At 39.0% G+C, this 14,486-nt stretch overlaps 1 protein-coding gene across 1 annotated transcript in view; it reads right to left on the bottom strand.

The window, feature by feature from the left end:
• SIMC1 (SUMO interacting motifs containing 1) overlaps positions 1-14,486 on the bottom strand; it is an 83,841-nt gene that overhangs the window by 36,610 nt on the left and 32,745 nt on the right. Inside the window, exons 2-4 of the mRNA XM_045801988.2 lie at positions 8,050-9,477; positions 4,601-4,833; positions 3,807-3,876 (exon numbers count right to left, since the gene is read on the bottom strand). Coding sequence (XP_045657944.1) covers positions 3,807-3,876; positions 4,601-4,833; positions 8,050-9,477 — 1,731 coding nt within the window. The remainder of the gene's footprint in view (positions 1-3,806; positions 3,877-4,600; positions 4,834-8,049; positions 9,478-14,486) is intronic.

Raw genomic sequence — 14,486 nt, forward strand, 5'->3', positions numbered from 1 at the left:
GATTTAAAGTCTATTTTATCTCATATTAATACAGCCACCTGTGCTGTTTTGGTTACTATTTGCATGGAACATCTTTTCCCATTCTTTCACTTTCAATCTACTTGTGTCTTTGGATGTAAAGTGAGTTTCTTGTAGATAGCATGTAGTTGGATCATGTGTTTTTATCTATTCTGCCAATCTATGTTGTTTGATTGGAGAGTTTAATCCATTTACATTTATAGCAATTACTGATAAGGAAGGATGCACTTCTGTCATCGTGCTATTTGTTTTCTAAATGCCTTATAGCTCTTTTGTTCCTTATTTCCTGCAACGTCTTTTGTCTTTAGTTGATTTTTTATAGTGAAAGGTTTAAGTTCTTTTGTCATTTCCTTTTGTGTATTTCTATAGCTGTTGTCTTTGTGGTTGCCATCATGATTGCATTTAATATTCTAAGGTTATAATACTCTAATTTGAATTTATATAAGCTAAAGTTCAAGAACATATAAAAACTGTTCCTTTACAGCTCTGTCACTCTTTTGGTTGTTGATGTCACATAACTACATCTTCATGCAAAACAAATTAATAATTCTTTTAAATGCATTAGTGTCTTAAATTATATAGAAAGCAAAATGTGGAGTTTCAAAGTTATAATAATACTAGCTTGTAGACTAATAATTATGAAACTTGAATTAGTCACTTAACCATATAAAACCAAATATTATAAAATGTAGTTACAATAATAGTAGTTTTTACAACTGCCCATGTATTTACCTTTACCAACATCTTTATTTCTTCATATGGCTTCAAGTAACTATTCAGTGTTTCATTTTATCTGCTGGACTCCCTTTAGGCTTTCTTGTGGGGCAGGGCTAGTGGAAATGAACTCCCTCAGCTTTTGTTTATCTGGGGATGTCTTTACTTCTGTCTCATTTTTGAAAAATAATTTGTTGAATAAAGGAATCTTGGTTGAGTTTAATTCTTTAGCACTCTGAATATATCAGCCAACTACCTTCTGGCCTCCAGAATCTCTGATGAGAAATCTCCTTTTTATCTTATTGAGATCCTGTATGTGATGTGTTGCTTCTCTCCTGCTGCTTTCCCTCATTTTTGAAGGATGGTTTTGCTGGATATAGTATTTTTGGTTAATAGCTTTTTTTTCCTTCAGCACTTTGAATATATCATCCTATTGCCTTCCTGACTTGCAAGGTTCTGATGAGAATCTGCTGAAAATCTTATACAAGCTCTCTGGTATATGATGAGTCACTTTTTTCCTGCTGTTTTCAAGATTCTGTCTTTAACTTTTGACACTTTGATTATAACGTGTCTTGGTGTGGGTCTCTGGTTTAACCTTATTGGAGTTGAGTGTCATAAAATTGTATGCCCATTTCTTTCCTCAAATTTGGGAGGTTTTGGGTCATTATTTTTTCAAATAAGCTTTCTGCCCTTTTCTCTCTTCTCTTTGGACTTCCATAATGCATTTATGGCCCACTTAATGATATCCCATAGTCCCTTAGGCTCTCTTCAATTTTCTTCATTATGTTTTCTTTTTGATCCTGTCTCAATGATTTCAAATGACCTACCTTCAAGTTCATTGACTGTTTTCTTCTGCCTGTCAAGTCGGCTGTTGAATCCCTCTAGTGAATTTTTTAATTCAGTTATTACACTTTTCAGCTCCAGAATATGTTTGATTATTTCTAACAGTTTTTTTTAATATTCTCATTTTGTTCATGCATCATTTTCATGCTTCAGTTAGTTATCTATCTCTGCTCTCTTTTAGCTCCTTGTGCACTTTTTGAAAAGATTTATTTATTTATTTTAGAGAGAGAGCGTGCGCACGCATGTGTGCACACATGAGCAGGAGGGAGGTGCAAGAACAGAGGGAGAGAGAGAATCCCAAGCTGACTCTGTACTGAGCACATGAAGACCTGAGCCAAAATCAAGAATTGGATGCTTAACTGACTGAGCCACTTTGGCGCCCCTCCTTGTGCATTTTTAAGATAGCTTAAAAACATTCTTTGTTAGGAAGTTGAGAGATCTGTGTTTCTTTATGGTTGGTTTCTGGAACTTTATTCTGTTCCTTTCACTGGGACGTATTTCCCAGTTTCTACAATTGTATGCCTTGTAATCTTTGTTTGAGGTTAAGCATTTGAAAAAACAAACACCTTTCCCAGTCTATCTACTGAGTTCACGCAGGGTAAGATCCTCACCAATTAGCCTGGGTAAAGGTTCTGGACTCTCTCAGAACTTTTCTGGGGATGTGTTTTCTCTGGGCTTGTATCTCTGCTTTTATCTGCCTTAATTTCCCAAATGGCTTGCCTTTGTTTCTTCTCAGGAGTGCAGTCTCTTTCTCGCCTGACCCCTGCCTGTAGAACTACAAAATCCCTGAAGCTCTAACATGTGGCAGTGCTCACCTCTCTTTTCAGCAGCTTCCAAATTATACCACTATTCCCATCAGTGATCTGAGTCAGATGAGACAAAAACTATCCTTAGGGCAGTTCCTAACAAGTGAGGGCACTGGATTCAAAGTCCACTCTTTTGTTTCCACCCCGAGGGAGGAGCTGTGGCATGTGAGGTTTCCTCCCAGTTGCACCATGCTATGCTGGGTAGGGGAGGGGCATGGACACACAAAATAACCCCAAATTTGCTATTCCTTTCATTGAGTCCTTTCTTGATTATGCATTCTCCTGGGTACTGAAGCTTCTCAATTGATCTCCAGAGTTTTCACAAAAGTATTCTGGTCCATATGTTTTTCTTAACTTGGCATCTCCATGGGAGAACAAAAGCCTAGAGCTGCCTTGTCTATCATCTTGGTGATGTTTCCCAGATTATTCTTAAAGCCCTAAGTTATCCTGCTCCAATCTGGACTAAATGCTCTCTAGGTCTGCTATTCAGCATAATTTCAGGAACTCTCTTTATTATTCTCTTGGATTAGATCTAGTGTTCCCTGGATCCTGTGCCTCCCTCTTTATTATTCCCCCATTCTTTTGACGCATACATTTAGGTAACCAAAGAAATGGGGGTGGGAATATTTTTTCAAGTTCCTACATGTTTTTATGTTATACTCACACTTGAATAATCATTTGGTTGGGTTTAGTATTCTAGGTTGAAAGTAATTTGTTTCAGCCAAGTGCTTTGGGTGAGCAGACAGAAAGCTAGCAATTAAGTTTAGGGACCCCTAAAAGTCAGAATGCAGAAGACTTTTTCTGGAATACCAACTCTACACTAGGTGCCTTTGTTTATGACAGATGGTTCATTCAATGTTTTTAGACAATAAATCCTCTTTTTGCCTGAAATTATGTAGCCTGATGACTGAACTTTCTGTACTCAAGAATGGACAGGTTGTCAGTTCTATCTACAACTTTTCAACAAATTTACAGCCTATGTCTGACTCCAACCCTCTAATATATATTGTGTTTCTGAGCTGAAAACTCTCTGCTATAAAAGGTAGACTTCCTTGCTCCTTGGCTGCATGTATTATAGCCTGTGGCTTTCTCTGGTAGTTTCACCAGTAACAATCTTACTTTTCCTTTAGTTCTTCTAGTTTTCATTCAGATTTGTTGCCCTTCCCCTTATTTTCATTGCCATGGATTTATATCTTTCTCTATTCATTTACTATTCTTTTTAATGGGATCTCAAGAAGGAGAGGGATAAGTGAATGTACTTAATTTTGAATTGGAAGACAGCATATACCATTTCAATAGGAATTTTTTGGTGGGGGTGGGAGTACAAGGAGGGAATAATGGCAGACTTTACTACCAGATCTGTCGTCGCTTTTGTTTCTAACTAAAACTTGTGCAAAAGGTACACCCTCATAATTGTTATGTTACCTCTTCCTCCATGACATAAGTGAGCAGCTTCCAGTCCCACTCCACTGTCTTGGCATTAGCTGGATGTAGCCTGAAAGTCAAATGACATCAATTAGAATTCTGGAGAGTTCAGTGGAAGAGGCGATGGGATGTGGAAGATGACAGAAACAGAAACCTCCTCTTATCCTTAGTGCTCCTGCCCACCCTTTGAGATGATACCAAGTCATCTGAGGGTAGAACTTTCATTATCCACTTCTCTTTTGGAAGGCATTAGTACCCTAATTTGGCCTTGAAGAAATCAATTCTTTATTACTCTAGCCCATTAGCTTCATCTGCCAGGATCCTAGGATGAAGGCTGTGAAGCTTATTTGGCCAATCATGATATTCTATCCTTCAGTTCACAGTGATTGGCTCAAAAATGAGCTCATGTCCTGTGTTATACCAATTAAAGCCTACAAGACTCAATTTCAGATTGTAAGGAAGTGGACTCTCTCTCTCATTAAAGCTGGAGGTTGAGAAGACTACTATGTAGATCCTGAAAAGAGGAGCAAAGCAGGGCTGAAAAATGGATCCTGGTAACCATTTTGAACTGAATTAAGTCTTATTCCTAGGTTTCTAGTAACGTGAATAATTAAATTCTCTGCTCTCAGCTGTTAAAGCTAGTTTGGATTGGATTTCCTGTCACTTGCAAACCAAGTAACACTGACATACTAAGTCACCCTCTCTAATGGTTAGCTGAATCAAGCTTAGGCAACAGAAAGCTGTGCCCTGAGTCCAGGTTCCCTAGGAGATTCACCAACATCTAAGGTTCATACTGTTGAATTTTCATGAGAAGCATATAGGCCTCCTTCAGGACATCCACGGTCTCAGAGCCACTGAGCAGGATTTTCTGGATGATGTGAGCCACAATTTCTCTGGGTGGGTAATGCTGGGGTGACACAAAGTCCATCAAAAACTGCACAGTCCCCAGGGGAAAATTTTCTTCAATGGTGTTTGTTACCATTCTTAGTCTTCGATGAGGAATGGGTTCTAATTTTTGACCCTTACTCTGTAGAGATAAAAAGAAAGAAATTAGGATAGGTTTCTACGGACATAAAAACAAGAGGTTCTGAAACAGGTTGAAGACAGCAAAATTTTCCATGCATTTGAAATATTCATAATTAAAGAATAAAAAGACTGAAAAGTCTTATCTAAAAAACTTTTAAAGACATGGGGAAATACTTATATTAAGTTAAAAAATAAGAATTCAAAGTTGTACATATAATATGATTGCATCTAGGGGGGCCTGAGTGGCACAGCGGTTGGGCGTCTGCCTTCAGCTCAGGGCGTGATCCCGGCATTATGGGATCGAGCCCCACATCAGGCTCCTCTGCTATGAGCCTGCTTCTTCCTCTCCCACTCCCCCTGCTTGTGTTCCCTCTCTCGCTGGCTGTCTCTATCTCTGTCAAATAAATAAATTAAAAAAAATCTTTAAAAAAAAATAATATGATTGCATCTGTTCTAAAATACAGCAATAGAAAAGAAAGTACAAAAGAGTCAAGAGCTAGCCTAAGTTGATTTTGGAGTGAGAGTGAGAAGACAGTTAGGGGTAGTTATGATACCATATCAGATACTGAAATAAAGAGATAAAGAAAGATTTTTTTTAAAAAGAATCCCATTTAGTTGATTTACTGTCAACAGTAAATGTTAAGTTGCTTCCCCTACACCCCCTAAAAGTATGTATATAAAAAGACTAGGAGAGAATATGTGAAAAGTGGTTTTCTATTATCTGGGTGGTCGGTGGAATTACGGATGATTTTCCTCTATATGCTCTTTTGTATTTTTCCATAATAGATACATATTACTTTCACAACCAGAAGGAAAAGAACATTAAAAAGTTTTTAGATATTGGAGTATAACAACAACAGTAAGAATATTTTCTGAACATTTAACTTATCCTCACTTTAATTCTCACAACAACCTAATAACTACATACTATTATTATTCCTATTTTATAGATAAGGAAACAGATTTGGAGAGTAAGCATTTGTCATGTAACAAATGGCAGAAGCTGATTTCACACATGGGGTGGTATAACCCCAGATTTACCCTCTACATTCACACTACCTCTAAACAGTAAAACCAACAATAACAAATATATTTTTGTTAAAAATCCCCATTATTAAAAAATTAAAACTGCCTATATATAGAAAGGCAACTAAGCAGGAAATACACCAAAATTATTAACAATAATAAATGCTGACTGATAGCACCATAAGTAATTATTTTTTATATTTTAAAATGTTTTATATTAAGCAAGTATTATTTTTTAAGATCTGAGAATAAGTATTAAATTTAAAACATCAACCAAAGATTTGACAGCTTATGTATAACAGTAAAACAGTGATGGTTTGAATTGTCCTTTCAGAATATCTTCTAGAGAAGTCCAGTGAGCGTTCCTTAGGTCTCAAATCACCTGAGGGTAACACTTGATCTCACTGATCAAAGATCAATACTGTACCTGGTATGTAATAAAAATTAAGAGCCAGAGAAGAGAAGAACAAAAAATCTTGGTTTGGTGACCATTTTACTTGTGAGGCACTTTACCTATATTTGAACCTATATAATTCATTTCTTGCCTACAAATGTGGACACCTACAAACAAATAAAGTTTACAAATTCTTTTGATGCCCATATACTTAAGGGGAACTAATACAAAACATTTCTTTAGGCCTTGAAAGGTGGGTTTGTGCTTTATGTGCTTACTTTTAAGTCAAACAACTTTGTGATATGGTCCTCATGGCTTATTGTAGAGCTAAACCAACAGAAGGTTTAAGGCCAATGGCTGGGAAGTGGCAGCATGGGGACTGGCTAAGAAGTTCTGGGAGGAAAATGACCTAGTGAAGAAGTACTTATTAAAAGCCCAAAAGAAATCATAGGAGAGACAGAAAAGATTTACTGATGAACTCTAGACGGCCAAGGTTCTTTAAAGTGAGAAATAAAGATTAAGAAGAAAAATCCCTTTTGTTTGGCCTAACTGCCATCTTTTTTTTTTTTTTTTTAAGATTTTCTTTATTTATGTGACAGAGAGACAGCCAGCGAGAGAGGGAACACAGCAGGGGAGTGGGAGAGGAAGAAGCAGGCTCCCAGCTGAGGAGCCCAACGGGGGACTCGATCCCGGAATCACGCCCTGAGCCCAGGACAGATGCTTAACGACTGCACCACCCAGGCGCCCCGAACTGCCATCTTTTAACCCAAGCTATGCTTATCCAGAAAGGGAATATGCTATCCCCATTCGCATCTACTGGCCGCTTTGCTGGTTGTGCAGCACCTATGAAGCACTACAGCCTTGACTAGGGAAACACAAACTCTCTCAAGTCCTCCAAATGCTCTTTATAATGGCCTGATGTATCACCACCCTGAGGCAAACCCACAGGAAAAAAGAGAATGAGCTAGTGGTTGGGGAGAGTCACTCAGAAGGAGAAGAGATAAAACATATCAGAAGATAAAACAACAATAAAAATGAGAGAAAAAAAAATCACTCTTCAGACCAAATCAACATGAATGCCTGATACCTACTCGCTGGACTGCTGACTGCTCCAAGAATGCACTGTTTGAATTCCCGGCCTACCTCAAGCCACTCTTCTTAATGTTGAGAATATGGCTATGGACAATGAAAAAATAGCTTCACATTGTAGGACTCAGCCACAATTTTTTTCCTTACCTCTGCTAAGAAAAGCATCTGGTTTAATTCTCATAACTAAATAAAGACCAATGGGAAGTAGCATTCCATTAAAATCTTAAAATTGAATATCCTCCCCAAAAGTCAGAAAGTAATAATTTTGGAGGTACTGAAGTGACAAGAGTATCACTATCTCTGTGATACGAGAGCAGTAATAAGGGCATCTGGAAGGGAAAAGTATAGGAATTAAAGAGAAGTATTTAATGAAGGCCTATTATGAGTCAGACACTCTAATAGGCACTTTACATATGTTATGTCATTTAATGATCCTATGAGGTGTGTTCTTATGTCCATTTTATACCTAGGGAAGCTAGGGCTCAGAAAGGTATAGTGACTTCTACAGTGCCAGCTGCTAACTGTGGGGGTGAAATTTGAACCCAGGTCTGTCTCTACACTAGATGATTCCACAAGAGGAGGAAAGATAAAAATACTGAATTTATCCTGGGTCTGTTCTCTCATGCGCGGACTCCTTACAGCAGAGTGACTTCATGCGAGGCCTATACAGAGGACATCTAGTCTCTAGCGGAAGATATGTTAGCTCACCTCTCTTGTGTCTTTATCTGGTATTAGTGTCTGGAAGAAGAGGTGATGAACCGGAGGTCGTAAGAAATACTTCAGTCTATGCAGGCATGGTCTGTTGTATAACCCACCTCGTGGTGTTCGTGCTTGTACCTGGGCAGACCCGGGGTGAGCAGGCTCTGACAGTGCTCTCTCTTTTCTGGCTGGAGTTTCTGTGACAGAAAGCCAAGGAACTTTCTCTAAGGAAGTTTCAGACGGTGGAGACTGTGGGCTGGGAGAGAACCTTGGCGAGGATGGAGCTGAGACTTCCATAGGAGTGTCATGGTTCTGTGTATCATTTTGGAGGGAGTAAGGCCTGTCTCGCAGTAAGTGAGGCAAGTCTCCAAGTGAGTGTGGCATGTCTCCTGGCAAGCATGGCATGGCTCCAGGTGAACGGAGCCCATCTCCTGGGAAGTCTGGGACTTCTCCAGGGGAATGTGGCACACTTTCCGGTGACTGTGGTGCATTTCCTGGTGACTGTGGCACGTCTGCTGGTGACTGGGGCACGTGTCTTGGTGACTGTGGCACATCTCCTGATGACTGTGGCATATCTTGTAAGTGTGTCACATCCTGTGGATAGGATATATTTTGAGGTGGGCCTGGTACATCTTGACGTAGGCCCAGAGAGTCTTGAGGTGGGCACAGTGAGTCTTGAGGTGGGCTGGGTGAGAGCTGAGGTTGCCACGATGAATCTGGCGGAGGGCTTGGCACATTCTGCTGAGGGCATGGCATATCTTGAGGAGGGCATGGAACTTCTTGAGGCAGGTGAGGCAAAGCTTGTGCTTGGCACTGCACGGTTTGTGATGGGCATGACAAGGCTCGTGGTGGGCATGAGGAGGCTCGTGGTGGACATGGTGAGGCTCGCAGTGGGCACGGCAAGGTTCGCAGTGGGCACGGCAAGGCTTGTGGTGGGCAAGGCACGTCTTGCTGTGGGCATGGCAAGGGTGCCCTCTGATTGCTGCTGCTACCATTATTGCTTGTTGGGGAGAGGGAGTGAATATCAGAAGATAGTTGTAGGTTTGCCAAGAAGCCAAGGTCACCTTTGAATGCAGTTGAGCTACAATTTGGCTCTGCTGGATAAACAGAGTCCCCGCTGATGGATGTAGGGAGTTGCGGACCTTCAAATGTGGTTTCTTCCAAAAGGTCCAAATCCACAGGATCGCTGTTAATGATTCTCCGTGCTGCAGGCCAAGAGCTTCTGTCGGCCCGCCCTTCCATCACCTCTTTGCTGGAGAGACTGGCACATGTCTGAAGACTGGTTGGCTCTTTCTGGGAAGGAGCAACAGGTTCTAGAGTCAAGTCAAGAGTGGCAATAGGTCTACTTTCTTCCTCAGTTCTTGTCAGGTCAATCACACAGAGTCCATTGCGATCCTTTGCCCTTGGTCTGGTTTCTCGAGTTAAGTCAATGAAGTCCTGTTAAAGGATTGTGAGAATATTTAAGAGGTCTAGTAGGGAGTCTTTGCTTTATCAAAGAAGATTTACATCTGAGCTTTTAGATAAACATATTTTACCTTTTTGCTTCACTGATAATTTATACATTTTATATAAGATAAGCATTAATTTATTTCCTTTGGTCAAAATTTTGCTACTGTCAATACTGTCAATTTCTATACCTTCTTAAATTATCCGAGTGCCACATGGATATAATTAAGGGCACAGTGGGAAATTTTTTCTGATCCAAGGTAAACAGGAGAGTAGTAGGGAAGATTTCAACCTTAAGTCACAAGGGAAAGAGCAACCTTTGTTTCAAAAAGCAAATACACAGGATAATTTACAACAGAAACTAAGGAAGGTAAGGTAACATAAGAGAATCTACTATGTACTAAGAACATACTGAGTGCTTTCACGTATCTTTAATTTTCACAATATCCCTATCAGGTAGGCATTATAATCTCTAGTATACAGATGGGGGAAATGGAGTTTAGAGGGGCTAGGTCATTACCTAAGGATTATACAATTAAGTCACAGAGACAGACATTCAAACCCAGGTCTGTTTCCTTCTTTTCTCTCTACAACTTCATTCAATATATAATCAGTTTATAGTCAGATATATAGAGTAATACAATAATGGTTATAAAATCAACAGGGTAAGTTTGAGCCCTAACTGGATTAGTTACTGGAAAACCTTCTATCTTTACCTCCATTCCTTGCCAAAATGATTAGGCAGTTCATAAATCCTGATGATGCCAGCCAATGGTACTATAATCAATCTCTATGCCATAAGCCTAGAAAAATATTGTACTCCCTTTTACTCTCAACACTGTCTCAGTGTGGATGACAATATCATCCTAATTATTGATCAGTCTCATTGATGAACATGCATGTAAATATCCTCTATAAAGTATTAGCAAATTGATCCCAGTATTTAAAAAAAAAGTTTAATTTCTGATCAGAAGGGCTAGCTAGATACTCTGATTAATCAACCTAATAAAAGCTAGAATTGATATATAAACGTAAAAACATGGGAGGAGATATAACAAGAAAAACCAACCAAAAGAAAGCCAATATAGTTACATTAGTATCAGACAAAATAAGATTTTAATGAAAATAACATTACTAGAGATAAAGAGGCCCCTGTACAATAAGACTTATTTCATCAAGATATAATAATTTCAGGAGCGCCTGGGTGGCTCAGTCTTTAAGTGTCTGCCTTTGGCTCAGGGCGTGATCCCGGCGTTCTTGGATGGAGCCCCGCATTGGGCTCCTCCGCTGGGAGACTGCTTCTTCCTCTCCTGCTCCCCCTGCTTGTGTTCCCTCTGTCACTGGCTATCTCTCTGTCTGTCAAATAAATAGGTAAAATCTTTAAAAAAAAAGATATAATAATTTCAAAACTGTATGCCTAGGGGCGCCCGGGTGGCTCCTTTGGTTAAGCGTCTGCCTTCGGCTCAGGTCATGATCCCGAGCTCCTGGGATGGAGCCCTGTGTAGGACTCTGTTCAGCAGGGAACCTGCTTCTCCTTCTCCCTCTGCCTGTTGCTCCCCCTGCTCGCGCTCACTCTCACTCTGTCAAATAAATAAATAAATAAATAAATAAATAAATAAATAAATCTTAAAACTGCATGCCTAATAATATAATCTTCATAAAGCAAAAATAGATATAGTTACAAGGAGAAACAGGAATATCCACAGTCATTGTGAGAAATTATTATGTCTTTCTTTTTTTTAAAATTTTTTAAAAAAATATTTATTTATTTCAGAGAGAGAGCAGGAGAGAGACAGCACAAGTCGGGGGGTGGGGTGGGAAGAGGGAGAAGCGGGCTCCCCGCTGAGCAGGGAGCCCAACACAGGACTCGATCCCAGGACCCCGGGATCATGACCTGAGCCGAAGGCAGATGCTTAACTGACTCAGCCACCCAGGTGCCCCTGCATGTCTTTCTCAATTGATAGATCATGCAAACAAAAAATTATTATGGATACAGAAGATCTGAACACATTTAACAAGCTTCATCTAAAGGACTCAGATAGAATAGTTATTCACAATTATATGAAATATTTACAAAATTTACCACATACCAGGAGTCAAAGTACATCTTAGTCAATGTCAAAAGATTATCACTCAGACCAAAAATACTCTTAGGTTAGGAAACAATACAAAAAAGTAACCAGGACAAACTCCATACAACTGCAAACTAAGAAGCACAACCAAATAACATATAGGTCAAAGAAGAAATCACAGAAATTGGAAAAATTTTAGAACTGAACAATAACAAAAATACTAGGCATTAAAATGTGACATGCAGCAAAATAACTGTAGAAAAAAAATTACACTTAGACATTTAATTAGAAAAGGAAAATGGGAGAAAAGTAATGTGCTAAGCACACACCTTTAGATAGCAGAAAAAGGACAGAATACCCGCGAAGAAAGCAGAACAGAGGAAATAGTAACAAGAGCAGAAATGAATGAAACAGAACACAGAAGAGAAGTGTAACAACGTCACAGGTTTGTTCTTTTAAAAAGATTATTAAAATTAGCAAACATGATAAGAAAATTAAGACAACAAAGGCACAAATAACCAATATCAAGAATGAAAAGGGACAAAATTACAGATGTTTTAAGACAAAAAAGATGAGAAGATGTTATGAACAATTCTATATAAAAAAAAACTTGGGATCTTGGATAAAATAGATAAATCCCTGGAAAAACAAAGCTGAGCAAACTGACTCAAGAAACTGGGTGATGAGGTATGTGGGGGATCATTACACAGTTTGCTCTATTTTTCATGTTTGAAATTTTCCATAACGAAAAGACATTTTTTAAGTTGACTTATGAAGAAAGAAAAAAATCAAAATAGCCCTTTAACCAATAAAGAAAAGAAATCAGTAGTTGAAACCTCTTCCTTCAAAAAACTCCAGATCAAGGTGATTTCAAAAGGACAGTTCTGCTAAAAATTTAAGGAAAAAAATGATTCTACTTTATATAAGTGATTTAAAAGAATAAAAAATGAAGGGATACCTCCAACTCATATTATGACTTAGCATAAACTTGTTCCAAAATCTGAAAGTACAAGAAGAAAATATTATAAGTCATATCACTTCTATACACATACATAAAAATCTTAAAACACTATTAACTAAGTCCAGCACAACCTAGGTGAGTCTACCTAGGAATCACACCTAGTTTAGTGTTAAAAAAAATTAATATAACTTGCTGCATAAAGGAGGAAATCATATAATCATGTGAAGAGGCCAAAAAGCATTTGATAACACATTCAACATCCAGTCTTAAAAAGAAAAAATAAATTCTTGGGCGCCTCGATGGCTCAGTTGGTTAAGCATCCAACTCTTGATTTTGGCTCAGGTTGTGATTTCGGTCCTGAGATAGAGCTCCCCCGCCATCGGGCTCTGCACTGTGTGTGAGCCTGCTTAAGATTCTCTCTCTCCCACTCCCTCTCCCCCTTCCCTCTCTAAAAAAAAATTCCCAAAATAGAAATAGGAGAAAGCATCCTTAACTATTAAAAGTTATTTACAAATCGCATACAGTAAACATATAGTGAAACACTGAAAACATTCCCTTTAAAATCAGAGCACACTGGGGCGCCTGGGTGGCTCAGTTGGTTAAGCGTCTGCCTTCGGCTTGGGTCAGGATCCCAGATTCCTGCGATGAAGCCCCCCATCAGGCTCTCTGTTCAGCGGGGAGCCTGCCTCTCCCTCTGCCTGCCGCTCTGCCTATTTGTGCTCTCTGTCAAATAAATAAATAAAATCTTTAAAAAAATAAATAAAAATAAAATCAGGAGCACAACAAAGGCATACTGCCACTAATTCTATCCAGTGCTGTACCAACGTTGTACATACAATACAGGTAAATAAGAAAAAGATAAAAAAGGTATAAAGATTAGAAAGAATAAAACCGTCCTTCATGAATAATATGATTTATATGGAAAACTCAAAAGAATCTATATATAAATATCAGAATAGGAGCATTTATCATGATTGTTGGATATAAAAATTACATTTGTTACACTTCAACAACAGTCCCACCATGTTGCATAACTCCCACATCACACAACTTCAGGGGAAATCATTCATATATTCTACATGAATTGTAACCTCTAGGGCAAAATTCTGGGCAATCCACACAGCAACACAGAAAACCTTATATACAGGTATACATATATGTTTTTAAAAATGTTTTAATTTAATTTTTATTTTTAAGATTTTATTTATTTGACAGAGAGAGGGAGAGAGCGAGAGAGTACAAGCAGGGGGAGAAGCAGGCAGAAGGAGAAGCAGGCTCCCCTCTGAGCAGGGAGCCCAATGCAGAACTTGATCCCAGGACCCTGGGATCATGACCTGAGTTGAAGGCAGATGCTTAACTGACTGAGCCACCCAGGAGTCCCATATGTTTGTCTTCTTTAAAGATTTATTTATTTTACAGAGAGAGAGAGCAGGAGGAAGGTGCAGAGGGAGAGAGAGTCTTAAGCAGATTCTATGCTGAGCATGGAGCCCGATACCAGACTTGATCTCATGACCCTGAGATCACCACCTGAGCCGAAATCAAGAGTCAGTTGCTTAACCTACTGAGCCACCCAGGCGCCCCAACATGTATGCTATACATATAATTATGAATGTATATGTATATGTATGTATGTATACACATACATGCACGCACATGCATGCACACACACACATACACACACACACACTACATGTGGTAGTTATTTTTGTGGGTTGCCAAATATTTCCAGTTATTTCCTTAATGGTACATGGTAGACTGTACTTCCTGAATCCTACGATTAGGTGGGATTATGTGATTAATTCTGCCCAATAAATTATGAGTAGAAGTATTACTTCTAGGCTGGGCCTTTTAATTTCTGGATGCAGACACTGCAAAAGCTTTCTTTTCCATCTGATATGTCTCATGGCCATGTTTAAGATAGTGGCAGCTCTGTCAACCTCTGTCCCCACGTGACTATGATATGCAGA

This window comes from Ursus americanus, chromosome 15 (assembly GCF_024610735.1).
Source record: "Ursus americanus isolate L20-20 chromosome 15, mUrsAme1.1.p, whole genome shotgun sequence".
Lineage (NCBI taxonomy): Eukaryota > Metazoa > Chordata > Mammalia > Carnivora > Ursidae > Ursus > Ursus americanus.